The 21,081-nt window shown below is 37.4% G+C and overlaps 1 protein-coding gene across 1 annotated transcript in view; it reads right to left on the bottom strand.

Annotated features, from left to right (window-relative positions):
* MRPS27 (mitochondrial ribosomal protein S27) overlaps positions 1 to 21,081 on the bottom strand; it is a 41,454-nt gene that overhangs the window by 13,087 nt on the left and 7,286 nt on the right. The window contains exons 3-4 of the mRNA XM_041486107.1: positions 20,806 to 20,876; positions 18,852 to 18,910 (exon numbers count right to left, since the gene is read on the bottom strand). Of these exons, the coding sequence (XP_041342041.1) occupies positions 18,852 to 18,910; positions 20,806 to 20,876 (130 nt within the window). The remainder of the gene's footprint in view (positions 1 to 18,851; positions 18,911 to 20,805; positions 20,877 to 21,081) is intronic.

Here is a 21,081-nt window from a genome sequence, read left to right as displayed (position 1 = left end):
AGCACAGAAGTGACTGCCACTTTCTGTGAAGAACACCAATGACTGAGCTGAGTTCATGTGCAGATGCTTGCAGCCCCAAGCCAAGATGCAGCACCATTTAGAGACAGGGTAGACTCTTCCATCTGAGTGAGCATGCTTTCCAGAACGTTTATCAGATTAATGTGGCCACCAACCCTCTTTCCCCTTCAATAATCTCTTGTCTATCACTGAGGGCTACACAGATGACCAAGGCTGGAAAAGTACTGCAGCCTAGAGAGCCTTCAGAACAAAGACAGCCATGCCAAAGGTAGAGCTAAACAACTACAGAATCTAAATATAAGTATTTGTAAGTGGCATAGAAATCTCCCCATTAAATTAGAACTTAATAGCAAAAGAAAGCATGCTTTGAATATCAAATTGCAAGCATCCATTCTGGTGCTATAATTACTTTCCATTTTCTTCTCTCTGGAGTTCAAATACTGAGAGTAGCAAGAACGTGTATTTGCTTTCACTGAAGTCCTGTGTCATAAACAAATGCTTTCGGAAGTATCAGTTACAGGAATTTGGATTTAATAATATTTTGATGAAAAAATTATCTAATTGCTACAGACTCTTTCACCAGCCATTTAAGAAGGGTCAAGCTGGAACACCAGCACCCAGCAATAATGCTGCCAACATATTTTAAAGTTTCATTAAATGGTTAATATTGTTTCACAAGTGGAAAACAACAGATCTGTCTTTCAAAAAACATGACACTGATGCTCTCAAATATTTAGGCTTTCTACTGATAGAATCTTTGCAAATGAAAAGCACGTATTCAAACAACAACAAACCTAACCAGCCGTTTTTAATGCATTTGAATATTCAACTTTTTTCACAGCTCTGTTTATTCTCCTGAGTACACCACAGCGAGAGAGAGCACTCCTAAACTCCCTGCACCTTGGGATTGCTAAAGCTTACTGTAATGGAAGTTTCTAGGTTTCAAAGTAAAATTGGATTTGGACAGCAGAAGGCCTAACAGGGATACAATATGGCCTAGAAACAGCATGAAGCTGATCCAATCAATGTTCATTGTTGAAATCAATATGCACAAAATCCAGAGGCATGTCATAAAACCTTGTAAAAAATCTGCATATCAGCTTTTATAGTGCTGGAACTGATGTGTGTGTGTGTGTGTGTGTATGACAACCACAGGATCTCTCAGATATAATTACTGCATGTATGTTACTTATTAAGATCTTTATGTTCAGATCAGGTCTTGCCCGCCCTAGGTGCTACACAAATGAAAAGCAAAGAGCTTCTCAACGAAGTAATTTTCTAGTTAATTCTAACAATTAATTACAAGTCAGTTGCATGGGAATGAAGACAGGGGACTGGTGCATGAATGCAATACATATGCACATACAAGATCCCTCAACACTAGACACTTCTATTAATCCATGATGTGGTAGGAGAATTGGAAGGGAAACAAGTACACTGCAAACTTTAACTGCTTCTGATCCATGTAATGCTGAGATAAGCTCTGTCTCTATTGTACTAGCTGAAAAGAGAAACCAACAGAGTATCTTTTTTTACAGTTAACCTAGACAAATCAACCAAATGTTGTGGCAGGCACTTGTATTTGAAATGGAATCAGGAAAAAGAGGAGGTTGCTCATCATTTTGACAAGCATTAACATCCTCCCCCTTCTCTTTGTCCACCAAACAGGATATAATTAAGCAAGGCAATATGTTCAGGGACAGATGAAAAGACAGAAGGAAGCTAAAACTACAGAAAAAAAGTGAGGATTCAGAATGAATTAAATAAAGGAAGTCTCTAGCAACTGCTGTGTGTTTGATGGAAAGACCAGAAGGTTATCTTGCAGATGCCTGCTGCTGAAATTCATTTTTCTGAGAACTAATAAAAACCTGAGAAGCCAAGGTTCTTACAATGTGTTCAGAAAAGGCAAGATGGAACTGTAACAGTATTGGAGAAACTCTCTGTTGGTACACTTTAATGTTAATGGCTAAAGAATCAATATGGTCATCCTTCCAGTCACTGAACTGGGAACATCTGCCTCCATGGGGAATAAAAAAAGAAATATTTGTAATACATGAAGAGCCTGAAATATCAAGGTCATTGTGAATCTAACAGCACACAATGCAATACTCTAGAGAATTAAGTTTATTTTTTAAAAGCTGTTCAAATTATGCAGTCCAGAAACTCGATTTTCACTAACAGTTGCTTTGTACTTGCAAAATGATTATAACTTGGAAGAGATAGGAGTGTACAGCCTCAGTACAAGGCAACCAGAACATTTTCAGCCAAGCAAGTACATTCTCTTGCTCACAAATAGGCCAGTACATTGGGCTACATTGTCAGTTTACTAAGTTACCACATAAAGCCCTACTGCTCATTATTTTCAGTAGTGCTGGGGTACTCATGCTGTGTGAAAGAAATTAAACAACAAAAAAGTTTAAGAGATGCTGAGAGTGCTTCACGGGATGCTGTACTACAACAGCAAGCATGACTTATTTGGTGCACTGGTGCACTCACACACTGCAGAAAAGCTGAATTCCTACTCATTTATTTCAGTCTAGCAATTTGTTTGTGCCATCAAGTGGTGATGCACTCTAGTTGCTTTCACATACCCTGTTTTCTCAAGGAAAGTAATGCAGCAAACCTAAGAGCAAACAGACCACCCATTGATGGAGGCAAGGGGCACTTCATTGCTTTGGGGACAGTCACAAATGAGGAAGATGGTGAAGGAAAATTTGCTGCATTACAGAGGAGAAAGTGCTGCAGAAGTGACATGACATACCATGAGGAAGAGCTCTGCTCTTCCTGGTCGTATAGAGGGAAAACCAGCTCAGCATATCAGTTCCCATTCTTTGTTGATCACAAGTTCCATTTTGGACTCTGGGGCTTTCTTAAGGGCCAGTCCAATTCCTGGTACTCCCAGAAGCTATCCTGGCGCAAGACACTATTTTTTCTCTTCCCCATCCTTCCCCAATCTGTGAAACAGAAGGAAGAGACCCTTCCTTTCTCCACCTTTACCTGACCAAATGAGAAAGCATCTTGTAATGATCCACACATTCTACACTTCCTATCTCTCTTCTTTTAAAACTAGAGAGAAACATGGGTCTGCATGTTCATATATTTTCAACAGAAAGGGAAAGTGCCAGATTACTTGTCATCCACTTAAAATTCTACGAAGTCCCAATACAAAATGTTAAGAGACTTAAAATGAATAAATACAATAGGAAACATCTCTGCAAACCAGGAAGAAGCTATCTCAATGGAATGAATCCAAAGCAATTCCACATTTTACATGAGTCATACAGGGCTGAGAAGCATATTAACAATGCCATGTTTTTTTCTTCCCAGGCACATTTTTTCAGCTACAGTGCATAATGATCAAATGGATTCCAGGCAGGCTTAGCCTGGAAACTGGAAGGCTGTCACCCAAAACTCTCCCTTTGTTTGTCATTTCAAGCCACAAGCCTTGGGGAAAATCATCTACATTTTAAATGGACCCAGAGGCATTGCTCATACGTCAGTGTCAAAGAAAACAATTCTGGAAAAGCAATCATTATTGACAGAAATTTTCTTTCAAAAATGAACAGAACTCTATTTTTCCATCTCTTCTTTGACTGCCATTTTAGCCTTCACCTTTTTTGTATAAATCTTGTAAAAGTTTTCTGTGTAAACCTACCATTCCTACAGGAAACGCCTCACATTAACTGCCTACACTCAAAAACAGAGGGAACACATTGCTTTTGTGTTGAAATAAAAACCTCAAGCAGTATGTGTACTATAAGAAATCAGTTATCAAAAGCAGTAATAGGACAGGTTAAAAAATTAGACATGGCAACTGTAACAGAGCATAGTCTAAGGCTGAGGCAGAATCTTACACAAGCAGAAAACTGGTTTGCAGACTCCCTGAAAAAACTTCACATTCAGCCCCTATTCTAATTCTTATCGACTTTCCCCTGTCTTTTATTTTGAACAAATTTAACTTGATTGCTTTGATGTTAAAATTAATTCTTCTAAATTAAGGTCTCTCCACCTCCACATGAATTCATATTTCATGCACAACATTTTTTGTTCAAGACTTGCACAGAGCTCTTACACCACTAACGCATATCTGATGATGGCCCCAAAACAGACCTAAATTATCAGATATGGAGAAACTACAGTACAAAACCACAGTGAAACATCAAGGCTGAGAAGGAGACTTTAAGGATATTTTAAGTATCATGTCTTGTTTCATGTAAACTACATTAAGGTTTTATTTCTGTTCACTTCAACATTACAAGTTCATCTTTTTCTTAATCCTTAAGCTTAGTAATAAGACTAGATTTGGAAAAGGAGATATTTTGGCTAGAAGTACCTACTACACAGTTATTTAGGAAGACTCAGGATATCACCTGGGTAACTTTCCTCTACCAATGACTGAAGGGAGAAAATTCATTATTCAGTAGTTTCAGGGTAGCTATTGCATTGCTCAAAACTACACTCATGCACAGAAAGCTCAGCTTCACAAAGTCTCTTTCTAACACTAGCTATCACATAGCATTCACCATATACCAGCTAGGATGTAGTTTATTCTTTATTGTCCTAACTATTTTGATAGTTTTTCTTTTTTTTCCCTGCCCATTGTTGTCAGCCTCTTATCACTAAATGCTCTTCCTCCTTTTGATGAATTTAAGGAACCTTCGAGAGTAAAGCATAAGGAACAAGCTTTAGTACATTAAAAGTTTATAAAACAATATGATCAAAGAGTTGCAAAATCCTAGATAAATTTTAAAAATCTCAAGATAATGTATGAATGGACAAGCAGTTTACCACAGCATGAAAGAAATGCCTTGCTTATACATAAATAGACCTAAAAGCTATTACAAAAGAAACAGCAATACAACAGATAAAGAGGCTATGGCAAGTTTGAAGCAATTTATTGGTATTCCTGGTATTGCAATATTTTAAACAACTACTGGTATTCCTGAAAAATATTACTCCTGTATTATTTATCAATCCTTCCTTCCAGAGGCAGTCAACCTAACAGAACTGCAGTAGACCTGCTCTTCCAGCCTTCTGCCAGCAGGTTACACCAAGCAGCCCTGAACCCCCCTAGAAATATTTGCAAAGCACAAAGCAGCAATCCTTCAGACAACCTGATTAATATCCCATGTTTACCTTATATGCTCTAAATCTTTATTCTAATTAGTTCAGACTGAAAAAGCAAAGCCAAGGCTCAAAAAACATACACTCAATACACTCTTTCTCTGCTCCTGAGAAAACTCTTTGAGGCTGCTGAACGAGTTTTCTAAAAAGTTCCTCTAGTCAAGTAGATTTCAGAATTATACATTCCCTGGCAGAACTCTAATGGAAGTTCACTACTAAGAAGACTGTGAACTAGTCTGTGTCAGTTTGGCTGAACATGCTCTGTATGCCTAACCTGAAATAGGATGACATCAGTCACAGGCCTTATCTAGCTGGAAGCTAAAGACCTTAACATTTAAAAATCCAGTATCAACACAATTCCTTCTTCTAAGTTAAAGGGAAGGTCACCAGCTAGCTCACTAAAAATGGACATTTGGGGATCCTCAGCTTGACTTGTAGGTAAAAGAACACTGCTGCCAAGAAAAGGTGATGCCTGTTTCAGTCTCATGAACAAGGTAAATTTATCACATTCAGTTTTATTTCAAATGCAAACTATGAATAAAGCAACCTCCCTTTTCAACTTAACAAAATGATGAGGTGAACTGCAATGAAGGAAACCAAATAAAGAGATTTTTGAACACAGTACTGATATTTTTCTCCTTTTCCCAGGATAACAGTTACCCACCACCCTTCACCTCTCCTACTCCTTTTAAAAAAAGACAATCAGGAAAAATCTAGTTTTCTTCTCACATACATGAGGAATCTATACTACTTTCACCATAAAGATGAAATTCACTCAAAGAGCAACAATTAAGAAGAAAATGTGGTGTCGTAATAATAACAATAATGAAAAACCCAACATCTCCCCAAACTACTGACTATAAGGGACACAGCTCTCTGTGACAAACACTTCTGAACTTACAATTGAAATTACTAGTTTTGAATACAAATGTCACCAATACTGTATAGAAAGTATCACAGGGTGAGAAAACACACAGGGAATGAGGAAGTCAGCTGTTGCTATAGTGATGCTGATAAGATTCTCTCAAGTGCCTTTCCTTTTCCCCATGCAACCATAATCAAGTCTAATTTAAAACCGACTCCTTCATTAATTATATCTTTTTCCGGTATCCTGGCATACAAAAACAGACAAATTAAGAATCATACAAGATACTACATTTCTTGCTTCAGGGAATTTTTTTTTTTAATATCAGCAGTTTCAAAGTGCATCAGGATAAAACTTGCTGTTTCAAAGCTCAACAAAGGGTCAGTTCTGCTGATTCTTTTACTTGGATCTCTGAAAACTGATTAATACAAGGCTGTAAAAAAAGGTACATGAGTAAATCACTGATTTGATTGTTACTGTTTTACTAACTCAGCTATGCCTGTCATTACTTCAACAAATTAACCTGTCTGAAAGCTAGTATACATGTTATAAACTTCTTTCTCAAAATAAAAACCAAATGTTTGCAACAGCCTGCTTGCAATTTCTAGTTACTGTTACCATCTTTGCACCCAGTTCACTTTGCCAAGCGACTAATGGCTGCCAGAAAGTCAGTTTCCAGCAGAAAGGTAGCTCCCACTAGCTGCACTTCAAAACTAAGTTTCAAATCTTTTGTGTATCAAATAGTACTTGTGTCATGGACTTTTTTCAACCACAGATAACTTTATGTCATTTGAGGACTGAATTGCTTTAAAGCTCATTAGGTTTAATTTTTAAAAAATAAATTACTACAGATGTTTTAGAAAACCTCCATCTCTTAGCTCTACTGCAGGGATGTCACAGTAACCATTAACCAGTAACCATTAACCAAACTGGACAGAGATGTAGCACCAAGGGCTTTCCATGCAGACAAAACAGTGATTCTAAGCTCTGTAATAGCTCAGTGTCAGAAGGAAGTGCATCACACATTAAGGTGTTTCTGCCTTTTAGCACTAAGCCTAAACTATGAGAGAATACTCCATTCACGCCATATTAAATGGGCATACTTCATGCATATGCATAAAAACTGCTGTCAAGAAAAGCAAATAATGACTTCTTGATTTTATGGCAGGAGAAAAATATCAGCCTCTAACAGATACTGCTATTATTTTATTTGCAAACAGCAACTTTTTAATAACGACTAATATTCAGTGTAGATTTAACCTGGAGCAAAATTAATGTAATTTTATTAAGAGACCTAATCACTGAAACCTGCAGTCTACATTGTAACTATGCTGCATTTTCCATTTATTTTACTAAAATTCTTTATGGTTCACAAAACAGGTCCCACATCAGCTTCAAACCACTGTAATATTACATTGACTGACATAACCCTTGACACTTTTCAGTTTGATCACAGTTGAACTCCCACAGATCATAAGTGATGTATTTCTGTCTTGAGTATGTCAAAGGCTGCAATACAGAAGTGTACAAGCCAAACTGTTTATTCTGCAGAATTAGTTTCACACCACAATCAGAGCAAAAAAGAGATGCTGGGAAGACAGTGCTTCAGGAATACAAATACTGAATGGATCTCAGTAACCAACTTAAGCAGGGGAAGAGCCAAACCTTGCATTTGCTGCCAAATACTTCACAAACTAGATTTATACAGTTCAGGTTTTATCTTTTCAGATTTGCTGCCACAGGAAGACAATTCAAGTTAGCCTAATTTTGACCTAATAAATTTACATTTTTCACTGCTACAGTCTGATGTCCTTGTGCATTTGCTCTCCTTCTCCACCCCATTAATGAAGGGGAGGCAGACAAGAAGACTTAAATATTAAATGTAAACACCTAAAAAGAAGACAAAACCCCTGATACCTGTAGTTTCATACACAGCCATTGTCAAAGAGGCAACCATTTCCAAAAGGTTAACCACTGGTGACTAGGCCATGGCTACCATGCAGTTCATCATTATTCTGTTTACTTTTCACATCATGTCTCAATGAGCAATGCTTACTGGCATTTCTTTTTTCTTCCAATCTTGCATTTCCTAATAAAAATACTTTTAGCAAGGAGTAACAAGAAATGCTCAAATCCTTTACACATTTTAAACTGTTCTGCAACCACAGTACCCAATCACAGTACTTCTGAGGCATCTAGTTAGCTCTTAGTATATCTAACTACTGAGACCAGCAAGACCAAAATTGAGTGCTTTGCCTCATTGCATGTGTCAATCCCAAGGAACAGCAAGTACATCAAGGAAAAATATGGCAAACTGGACTCAAACATTTTGTAAGGCAGTTTCAAATTTGTGCGCTCTTACCAGGTACATGATTGTTTTACTCTTATTCTTTTCAGGTACCCCTCTTTAAGTACTGCATGTACTGTAGGACAAATGCTCCCTTGCGTAGGTAGCTGCAAGCTGCACAGTAAAATGAGGTCATGCTACCCAATACAGGCAGAGGATTTCATAATGCAAAAAGGTATTTGGTAATTTCTCCCCTTTTGAGACAGGAACATATCCAAGATTGCTAGTTACAAATATAGCGGTGACAGCACCAAGGCTGCCAGAGTCCAGTAAGCATTTGGACAATGCTCTCAGGCACACAGTGTGATTCTTAGGTGTCCCATGCAGAGCCAAGAGTTGGGCTCAATGAGCCTGATTGGTCCCTTCCAACTCAGCATATTCTATGATAACTCACTAATGCTTTGGTTCTGCTAATGACTGGCCCACAATGCAAGGCCAGGATGACTTGCTACTTTGCCCTTTTACAGTGGCCCTACTCAGACCTTGAATTCAGGCTCCAAACTGACATTCATACCACCACTTATAGAAAACTGCAAAAAGAAGTAATCCCTGCAGGACAGTAACTTCAATGAAGACAAAAACATCTTTTTGCTGGTAAAGTGGACTGTAACCCTATTGCTGCACATGTTCTGCTGTCATGTTTTCACAGTGGCTGCTACACCTCGTTCACCACCAGTCAGACACACCAGAAGCCAGTCTTGTTTGTCAACTTTGGCACAGACTGTGTAGACAAGGGGGAGGGAGATGGTGTCCATTTTACACCCAGCTGTCTGCTGCCAGAGGCCGTCTATTTAGCTTGTAGCTCAATATAGTCCAGCTCTGCACACTCCCTAGTGGAACTTTGAAGAAAGGAGTATTTTTCCCCTTTTTTAAATGAAAGCAGTAGTTACAGAGGAGAGAGCAGAATAAATGTCAACATAAAGAGGATCATCATAAAGGACTTTGGAGATTAAAGGTAGCTTTATATCCACACCAATTTTTAAACAACAGATATTACTCATAAAGGTGGAAATTGGTTTGCAAATACAGATGCCAAAATTTGTATGCTTTCACCCTGACAAGCTCTATACTGAAGGAGTGGGGTGGGGGGGAAATAACCAAAATCCCTGTTCACTTTTCAGTATGAGAAAGGAACTATTATTAGGTCTACATTCACAGCTGAGCAAACAGGCCTTTCTATCAGCTGCTCTCTTGTATGTCCCTTTCCAATTTTAACAATAAATCCAAGAAAGCATTCTTTGTCGCTGCTTAAATGGTCCCTAAACTAGATCCTGGGTCTAATCCTCACCTGGTCCAAAGAGAAAAGACACAGTTCCTCCAAGCTACCAGGGACCTGTCCCAATCAGCCGAGGACCTAGCACACTACACATGCACACGATCATTAATTAAATGAAAGCTGGGAGGCAAGGACAATCCCAGCACCTTTCAAGGATGTGCAGTCCAGCATCCCACAGAGATGCATCAGTGATGAAGACAGAAACCAACTGATGAAAGCAGCCACAGTGCTATTTCTGAAACAACCAATTCCACATTTAATTGAGTCCCTCAGGCCTTCAAACTGATGTAGCAAGGGGAGATAGAGAGGCAGCTGAAAAGCCTGGGGACATTCTCCTTCGGGGACTGGGGCACATAAGGATTTTAGGAAACAGGAAAGGGGATAAAATCAGCTGACAAGAAAGGCTCGGACTTCTATCTAAGCTTCTTCCAAACCTATACTGTTGTTCCGCCCCACAATGCCCTCCACAAAAAAAACCCAGAAGAAAGGTAAGGAAGGGACTATTCAGGATTAGTCAACCTAGTTAGAAAGCAAGGATTTATCAAGTAAATCTCTGAAAGAGGTAACAGAAACTCTGGCAGAAGGAACAGTTGCAGGTAGCTCAGCAGAGTGCTTGGTACAGAGAAGCACAGAAAATGCAACTGGACTCATTCCAGCAGACAACATAGATATGTTACTTGGAGCATGCAGCTTCAAAATGCTCACTATTAAAGCAGCATTTAAGCAACAAAAAAAAAAACCCAACCAACCAAGCAAACAGCTGACAAAGCAACCAACACAGCAACAAAACAACCAAAAATTTAAGTACCCTGAATGACTGTTCGGGGCTTTTTTTTTTTTTTTCATTTTGCTACTGAGCATCTTATATTCAGAAATTTGCACCTTAACATAGCTTTTCTGTAAACAATAAGAGTAATAAACATGACCTTTGCTTATCTGCTGATTCAATACTCCTCTATTCAATTACAGCAAAGAACTGTTTTGTGGATCTGTCTGCAATCAAGCTTCTGCCCATACGGAGAACACTTTTTCACAGGCACAAATGTATATGCAGAAATAAGAAGATATATACAAGCTGAATAAATGTAACTAGTTATTTTAATTTTTGTTCTGCACTCTGATCTTCCTGGACATTTCTGAAGATGGAATTATTTAGAAAAATGGAACCACTGGAATACAGTAACATAATTGACTTTTCAAATTTCTTTAACTGGGGCCAAAAAAATCTACAGTCTATTGGATATAATCACGTAATTTTCTAAATGTCTTGATAACGAAATGTTTTTGTAACACTTTCAGTCCTACAAAAGCATGAACATCATTTTTTAAAATAAAATGGAGCTACTTGACAATTAACATGCCAAATCATTTACCAGCTAAAGAAAGATGCATGCTAACGTAAATCCACCTCCTTCCCATCATAATAATTTTCATTTGATTATAAAATCATTTTGTCTAAAATGGAGAATAACAGAACAAAGCAGATCAGATCTATAACTGTGGTGATTATTCCATCTCTTAACATGGTCATCTTAAATGTTCTTTCCGTTTCCAAAGAGTTTTGCCTTCTGGAACTTGTATCACACCTGCTATCTGTTACGATATACTATGCAGCAATGTGCATCAAAACCACAGATAGTCTGAGTACAACAGATCATACTGGATCCACTCTACTGTATCATATTACTAAGCTTCATCTGTTACCAACAAAGCACAGAACACTTTTCTTGACTATCAAGTCCAGTTAGATGGTGTAGCCCCTTTTTTATATGCTTGATCAGATCAAAGTCATCTTAAAAGCCTGTGACATAAGCCAAGATTTTATGAAACAATGATTTAAAACTGAGATCATATGGACTTTTCATTACATAAAGTAAAATGAAGGGATGTCCCCACAGAAATATTGCATAAGCCTTGTATTTCATACATTGGCTGAGGTATGACAGGAAAAAGAAATCTTAATGCCTTTGTCCTTCTCTCCATCAGTCTACCCTATAAACTAGCACATGACTTGCCATCATTCAAACATACTGGCAGTTTTCTTGACAAGTGTAGTACAGAATAGGAATTCTCAGGCAGTGGAACGTTAAGAGATGCTGTGGTCCCAGCATCCATGCTTTCACGCAACCTGCAAGAGCATATACTGTTACCATGTAGAAAACCAAAAATGTCATGAAACTATTTGTATAGGTCTTACTAGCATTCACATTAGTCTCCTGAAAAAATGCTTCCTCAAACATTGTAAAGAAAAAAAAAATACAGAAAACCAGACAGACATCCCTTTCCATGTTAAAATACCACGTGATATGCCCTGGAGTGTTTAAAAACATTTCACATTCTTAGTGGATGTCCAGTCCCACTTTCTTATAAGCCCTCCTTTAGTTACAAGTCAGAGAAAACAATTATAAGAAAAAACACAAAGTAAATTCTGGTAAGTGAGTAAAATTTACAGCATATACATTTATTCCAAGATGTATTTTCAACACAACAGCTGCGACAAGCTATGCAACTCATATTTCCCAGATTGAGGACATTTGAAAGCCAACAATATTTATTGCATTATCTTCAGTCTCCAGCTCATAACTTAAATTTTCCATAATAAAATTAACACAATACAGGCTCTAAATACTCATCCTGTTCTTAAAAATCAATTTTTAACAAAATGATTGTTCTCAACAGAAGCTCATCCACAGCTGCTTGCAGAGTCCATTTAAGCCAGGAACACCCTGATTCACCTCCTTGGAAAACCACTTTTAATGGCAACAAAATAACATCTCAACTTACCTCAAAAAACTACCTTTATTCTTTCTTTTACTACTGATTACAGTAGAAGAATCTTGATCACTGACATTCCTAAGACATTTTCTGCCCAGAAGCCTTTTGACTTTGTACTTGGTCCTCTGTTTATGACATTTAAACTGTTCAGGATTTTGAGTATGCTAATTGCAGTAGCACAAAAACCTGAATTTCCCAAAGTACAGGATAAACACTCCCACTTTTAGCCTATTTCATTATTTCGTATATGCTGTGTAAGAATAGATGAAAATGAAATAACCTGATATTTCCATTTGAATGGCTACCCACAACCCAGTTCTACTCAGCACTACAATTCTGTAAATTAAAGCTAACCAAAAAAATCAACAGAATTCCTATTTAAAAAATAAACCAGCTCACATGCCCCTCATTAAAAAAAATCTGTATTAAAGGTATTTGTTTCCCCAAGAAACATATATTGTACAGGTAGCTTTACAAGAAAACTAGAGAAGGCTACTAATTAAGCAACTGAAAACAGAATTTTTAATAACTATTGCCCCTTCTACAGCTGCAGACATAATATACTCCCTACTCTTCTATGTTATGTTTAGTTTAACTCAAAAATTACTAATGTGACTCAAAATAGCAGGAATGCATGCTCACCACATCTAAGCTGAAACAGGAATAACTAAATAACTAAAGCTAACAAAGGAACAGATCTTTGCTTGTACTTGTTTTAAATTCTGAATCTTATACAAGGTTTTAGTCTGTCCTGGCCAGTTGTATTCATATGAATGGCTCTCTCTACATTTTTGGCTGTATTTAACCTCCGTCTGGACTTTCAGTTATTTCTGAAACATAATGCAAGATCTGCCTCAAGACAGGCTTTTTGCTGATGCAGGGGTTTACTAAATAACTCCTGGAATGCCACTGGACACAGCAAAATTGACCTTTACGGAGGAGCATGGGTCAAACTCTGAGACAAAATTGCCCTATCTCCTTCAACATATGAGTGCAACAGTTGAGATCTGGTCACATTGTCCTTTACACTATTTCCCATAGAAGCTACTAGACAAAAAGCTTTGAGCTGTTGGCAAGATGCTGGGTAAAAGATATGGAAATTCTGCTATACTCTTTTCTTCCAAGAATTGTAATGAAAGCCTGTCTTCCAACATTAAATGAAAAATGTGTCCACATGGAGTGTGGACCAAGTAATTTCTGTCAATTTCTCAATCTGACTGGCTTTGTCTCTTTTGACTCCAGAAATATTGTGGATGAGGAGGAAGAGAGATTACCCCCAACACTAATTTATTGCATTTTGTTTGTAGAAGAATCCTTCTTTTCCTTCTGTTTTAAATATAAAGCCTTTAAAATCCAAATGCTTATCCTTCTGGCATTGGCAACATACAACAAAAAAATCAGCGCTGATGAAAAGCCTTCCAACTTTTTGTGCTTTTATATGCAGTGCCTAGAAAATTGTTGACTGGTTTCTGCCACGTTTAAAGAAAACTATATATATAAAAGGACAGATGAACTATGAAAAGCAGACGAATGAAAGGGTGTGTATTACAGGAAAAGATCCTTCTGAATGCTCTTCAAGGTTTGATCTTTAACGATGGTTGTCCCGCACTTCAAAGCATGTTACACTGAGCACACTGAAATTTGATGTTGTTACAGGATAAGGCTTGCTGAAACTTGGCTCTGGGTTCTGAAATGTAGTTACTAATGTTTTTTTTCCAAAGATTCCAACAGTTCAGATGAATACAACAGAGAAACTGTGAAAGATGAGAGGGAGAGTAAGAACATGCGCCCCTCTGTGTAGAAATGAGTGAATGCTGGAGCCAGAAGCACAGTGGAGTCCCTACAGCCAAAACACCTACATCTCACAGCTCTGGCTTGGATAGTCTCCAATATTTCTTCACATAAAGCAGCATCACACCCTGGCAACCATAGCAGAACAGCACTAAACACTGGTATTTCTGTCATTCACATGAAAATAATTAAATATTCTACTGAGGTACATTGGTGTTTCCCTTCATTGTGCCTCCTTACCTTTGCTCTGAAAAGCCTTTGCAAATCTTTTGCAAATTAACTTATTTTAGAGTGCTCAGCCTAGGCAGGTGTCCAAACTGGTAAAACATACCATTCTGCCAACAAATTGTATTTTTCTCTTCAGATGCTTCCATCACTTCTCAATATCATTTAAAAATATAACTGCTGCATAACTTGAATAGCAGGCAGCTATTTCTGACTCATTTATTTTTATACCTTTTTTTTTAACCGATATACTTCTCTGGAGGCATTGTAAACCAAGACTTGATCAGTTATTTCACCTACAGCCTTAAGAGGATGAAAATGTCTCAAAGGAAGAATTAATTATATTATAGGACTGTGTCTACATCTCTTCTATTTGTGCTGGAACAGGCAATGGTACTCATTATGTACTGTAGATTTCTATACAGAAACAAAGTACCATACTAGTAAGAATCAATGCCATGCAAGTATCATTCAGAGATACTTTTTTTTGGTACATTGTGAAAATTTGTTATAAACAATACTTTAGAGTAACAACATTTTCAGACACTAAGCTGCTTGACTGGTAGGAAGGTAAAAGTGCAATTTCTGCATCCACAGAAGACATGCATAGCGAGTGCATATATATATAGAGAGTGCAGGTGAAACTTATTTTGCATGTAATGTTGCCCTGAGCATCAACACACAGGTATTATTAGGAAAAAGCACAATTTCATATGGTCAGAGACCACAGCCCCAGAAGGGCTCTCTTATTTAAAGGCTGAAATCAGGCCTCAAGACTGTAACTTACTACCATCCAACCTAAACAAGTCTATGATTATAGTAAAAATAGTACATCTAAGAATAACTTCTAACCATTTGCTATTGTCCCATTTTGTGCTTAGAGTATGGTATGGACCCCAGGTAATAAATCCTGAAGTCTGCAGAAAAAGCTGTGTTTTCAAAAAAAAAAAAAAAAAATTACCAATAACATAAAGGCAATAAAAAATCTAGGCAAGAATTTGTAGAGCACATGCACATTCAAAAACATTCTCCAGACACTGTGTATAGTTTTTTCTACACGGTGGGTCATTGGTTTAATGCAATTAAAAATTCTCTTGAGGAGTTTCAACATAAGAAAAACTTCACCCTTTCTTTTCACACACATTGAAAAATCTTTGTTGGCATAAAACCTACATACAAAATCAGTAGTTACCTCATCACAAAACCCCTCTTCATTATGCTAATGTTTCAATCATAAGAAAAACACCCTGATGTGTGAAATAGTGACATCTCAGTGAGACAGGACAAAGTACAGCGAACTGCAGATCTTTGATCTGGCTGAAAGTGCTCTGCATTCTGATGAGAATTTTTGCTGGGATCCTAGGAGATGAAAGGATTTTTTTAAAGTCTGACAGTTAACAGACTGGGGAAGTTATTCAGAAGAGAACAAAAAGAGGAGCACTGAAAGCAGATGACATCATGCCTCAAACTGGCCTTTAGCATCTTACTGACATGTTCCACAATAGCAGTTTCCACACAGCTATTCTTGAGAGCTCAAGATCCTCTGTGGAGACAGTATGGCAGCAGATCCAATGCTTTAAAAGGACAGAAAATTTAAATAGGTCTAAATATAACAAATATATTTTATTTTGGGATCCTAAATGCATTATGGTAATGCTCCAGAATTTTTGAAACTATGTTCCGGCTCACATTATACATGGAAAGTCTCCAGTCTACAAAGCTGAAAATTACAAGATCTGTCACACCCATCTTCAGGAAAACCCCACACTGCAAGCATGGAAATGCCATTACTTCCGTCTGATTCTTCCCACAGGCAGTTTGCCTTTTGTACCAGGAACATCTTACAACCCTGTAGGGACCTTGGAACTGATTACCTTTCCCCTCAGGTTCCCAGAAGCTCCAAATACTGGGGAGAGGTATCAAATTTCCCTCTTTATACTCAACAAGCAGCTAAGGGGAAAAACACAGGATTTGGGAGCATTCTGACTAATTATGTTCAGTCAAATGCATATACAGTCAACTTACCAGGCCATGTACACAACCCTTGTTTGCAATAGACTTGTATATCTCAGAAAAAATAAAATGTAAAAACCAGATTTTAAACCAGTTTTTCCCTGATACTGCTTTTCTCCTGTTCAGAAGTTTCCTCTCCTTAAATAAAAGAAAAATTGTTCTTGGAACTTTCTCATTAAGGCAGAAAAATAGCGATTTCCTGTCAAAGCTTCTCTGCTTCTTAACTTTTCCTCTCTACAACCCTCATTTATGTTTCATGGTGTGGCCATTTACATGAGACATTTTTCTGTGTCAAACATCCTCACAGCTGCAAAGACCTGTATTTATAAAAATGTCTTTCATTTTATCTCCAGCCTAAGTGCAAACGGTAAAGACCAACTAAAGGGTCTTCCAAATACCCACATCTCCTATATCCTGAAGCTAGAATGCTTATTTTTACTAGACAGAGAAAATGCTGTTACAATTAGGATTTTTACATGAGTTACAGACCTCTCTATGCTGTTTCACTACCTGAATACACATTCATTTTAAGAATAGTTTGGAATGAAGTCTCCTTGAAAGTTGATGCTAATACCACCAAAAGGCAGCATTTTGCAACACCAAAACACAGCAGCATCACAGGGACACAAAGAAGAAAAATTTCAGCCAGAGCATGTCTGACAAGCCATGTGATACATCAATACTTTTCTATTCTCTCCATATGGACGACTAAAATCTGTATCAATGGCAAATGATTATACTTGATATGCACACAGATACACTCTCATCAGTCACAGTGGAATTTTATCTTAGGAAAATTGTAAATAACCATTATTGCTTTTGAACTGTAACTCTCTCTACTAGAATGTGTTCTTAAGGATAGAAATCCTGTGTTATTACCTGAGCTACTAACCAAGAATATATTAAGACTAAGAAGGATATTTACATGTCAGAGACTCCCATAATATTCTCTCTTTCTTACTATGGATCATTTTTTATGCTTTTAAGTTTTTGTCACTCTTTTTGAACTCCTTTTTTCAAGAAAGAATCTGTAAGATACATTACAGACACATCACTGTCTGGATTTTATCTGTACCATTTTGAGATTTAGCAATTAAAACTATCCCACTTTCCTTTGCATGTCAGGGAAGTCAAAGGTCTCTTGAAATCCCTGACCCTAGAGGGCCTGACTCCATCACAGAGAAAGTAAGGACACGTGACATAATGCAACACATTCAAGAATACTACTAAAAGGTACTAGAGGGCTTGCATTAAACTGGCTTTACCTTCTTCTGTTGTCATCTCTGCTGCTGCAAGATGGAAAACTGATTTCTGACCACAGATTCTGGTAAGACTAGTGGAATCTTGATCAAAAGGAATGAAAATGTCACTAACCTGCCCTCTGTGAGTGATTCTTCTTACTACTTTTATTTTTAAACTACAGGATATTGCTAGTATTCACCCATTTCTATTGTTTCCATCTTGAAGTTCCAAGGTTTGGATGCTGTCCCAGTAGTACCACAGAATCAGGGACATCTGAAGTCTAATGCAGTCATGTACTTAAAACTGTGCATACGCTTAAACCAGCTATCCAGAAAACATCTTAACTAAAAAAACTCAATCATTATTATTTATAAATAACAACCTGACATTATTTGTAAGGATGCTCTCTCATGCACTTTGACAGGATGTGTTACTTTCTCTATCACAAAGCTTAGTTCTCAAAATGTGTGTGCAACTGTCATAAAATAACTAATTTATTCTAGTGATCAGCAATAATTGCTATCCTCTTAAAGTCAATATTGAGAGGTATTGACTTGAAACAAGCAAAAACCTGTACCAGAAAACCTGTATACTTCAACCAACACAAAAATAGTTGCCAAAAACCATAACAACTCATGCACAAAGTGAACTACACACAGCTTATCTGGGAAACATACGAGTACTAGGGGAATAATATATTTCATTCACCCTTGAATTGATTACCACAGGATGCCCATTTTCATTCTTCCATGTTCTAAGGAAACAAGCTTCCTTAAGTCCTACACTTAGACATCATGTAGGCAATTCAGAAAAATAATGATTCAGAGAACAAAAAAATGTATTAGAAGGAAAAAGAGTGAACAAACACAACTGCTTATATTTTCAGCATCTCTAAAATAAACCAAAGCTGCAGGTTGCATTAGCTGCTAGCTCAGTATCTCAGATTAACATGCTTGACAGGAGACAATGCCAGAGGTCCAGAGAAGGGCAGCCACAACCATGGAGAAGTTGGCAAGAAAGCCCTTGGCTGTGAGTCGTAAGACAAGTAGATGCGCATACTTTGCAAGAGAGAAATCAAAGCTAAGAAGCTGGAAAGGGTCAGTCTTCAAAGGACAAGGCTTCATGGTATTTACTCGTATGACTCAAAGTTCGTGTTGAGGGGAAAAGATGCTTACTTGTAAAGGTAGTACTCGGCTTGATCCACTTCTTCTCGTGAAGAAATGTTGTCAACAAACTATTAAAAAATAAGAAATAAAAGCTTAAAAAAGGAGCACTCACATGAAGCATATTAGAAGAAAATAACTAATAACAAAATACATTTGTCTGGAACATTCAGCTGTCTGACAGTACTGGAATTCTTCATATCTCTTCTTGCTCCTAATTCTGGTTTCTTCTAGACTGCTAAAACTCAAATCTTTTTAAACTGAGACAACTCTCTCCCTTAAATCTGAGAAACCTTATGCATCTTGAAAGCCGTCTGAGGATTAAACACCTATAGCTCAGTATCCTGTATTTTTGCTGTTCCTTTAAATATTTTGCTCTTTAATCACACCCTTTAAGCATATATTCAGTTCCTTACATTTTTACCACAATTTTGAGAGTTTTGACATGCCTCATAGGTTTTTATTCAAAAAACATTATTTTCTCTATAGTTTGCCTGTTGTGCCTATCCATAGTATATATTCTGAAGCACAGGGACAGCAAAATTTTGTATTTCACTATAAACAATGGTAAGAAAAAAATCACCCTCCCATGTTGTACAGCACAATTGTCCTCTCACTTACAATCCTGTCTTCTTACAGAACTCCCAGTGCTATCAATTACTTAGACACAAGCCAAGTTTTCAACCAGACTTTGTCTTATGGTAACAGTGAATCCTGTTTTCCTGTACATTTTACTAACATAAGCATAAAGGTGTTGGAGCACTATGGCATCTTTATAATATAATATCTTTAGTTCAGAATAAACAAATGTTCTCAAGGCCAGTACTTCTCTTACCCTAAGCCTAATCTAAAAACAATAATTCAGCTGACTGGTATTTGGTCTCCCATTCCTTCATTTTCTTTGCATTCTGTATACATAGAGATCTCATCTTCTGAGCATGGCAATATGCATGCCTGCGTGCTTTACCTACATTCCAGAAAATAAGAATCTGATGTTAGCTCCAGGTATTGGAAAGTGGGGCTATTTGACAATCTGAAAATGCTATTTCTCCAGGGAGGTCAGCCCAAAGCAGGAAAGGAATAAATCTGATTCATAAAAAGGAGAGGAACACCCATTTCCTTCGTGGACACTGTGTCAAAAGCAATGGTCAAGAATGCTTGATCTGTGTAAATGCTTGCTCTTGTAACTGAACAAAGTGTTCAGTCACTCCTCGGTTAGTGATGCAAATTATCCTAATTAGTGGTATTACTGAGAAAACTCAGCTTCTGTAGATAATTTTGAAGACTGAAACTAGTTTGTTGTTTTGTTTTTTAAACAAACAACTTATTTATTCTCCTTCTTCATTACAAACACTCATCTACGCAGGGAATTTAAAAACACGTATCTCTGCTTTTCCTCCCCTTTTCCAGATTAACCCATCCAGAGGACGGAACTGGTTACCCTTCCCAGTAAAAATAATGGCTTTGCTTAACCCATGTCAGCATTTGTTCTGCCTCAGTCTGCTGTAGTGAAGGAAAGCTATAAAAGCAAAATATGTCCACCTCTGCCTCCCTCTGAAAGAAGCCTGGAACTGGAAGAACACAGACAGTGCAGTGCACTAATTCAATGCATTCCCTTAGCAGCCTGGGCTCTTATGCAGTGCTTGATGAGGTTGTAAAGCTCTCACAAAGAAACCACAGGAAGACAGGAAACACATATTAGGGAAATACACAACCCAATGACAGTGATGCCCAATTTTACTGAGAAAAAAAATCTGTTTTGAAGACCCTATGATCTGGGTACTAACTAATGAGTACAAAGTATCAATAAAACAGCTTTATACAGCAATTTAATAGTATAACAAGACATTTATGATTCCGGAACTCCTAACAGAGGTGGTATCATTTATCACCTCACAGCTCACTTCACTACACAAGCATTCCACAGTCACTTCTACCAGTTTACGATTGGGATTTATTTCCTTACCCGGGCTACTGTCAAAGAGCTGACAGGCAGTTTTCTTTCATAGGTTCTGTCCATTAAGTGGGCTAAGTCAGCTGGAGAAAGCAGAAAAAGTACGTGTTTAATCAACTGGCATAACAGGAAAATCTGCAGAGACATCATATAACCTAGAATAGAACCTATGTCCATGAAATCAAATTACAGGTTCTTAACATTTCCATTTTAAAATTGTATGAAAATAGTACTTTCAAATATTGTTGAACACTTTTAACAGAAATAACATATGAGAAAATTCTCAAC

The sequence above is a fragment of the Pyrgilauda ruficollis genome, unplaced genomic scaffold, assembly GCF_017590135.1.
Source record: "Pyrgilauda ruficollis isolate IOZ18807 unplaced genomic scaffold, ASM1759013v1 scaffold74, whole genome shotgun sequence".
Taxonomy (NCBI): Eukaryota; Metazoa; Chordata; class Aves; order Passeriformes; family Passeridae; genus Pyrgilauda; species Pyrgilauda ruficollis.
The sequence above is the reverse complement of the archived record's forward strand: the minus strand, read 5'-3'. Positions and strand labels throughout refer to the sequence as shown.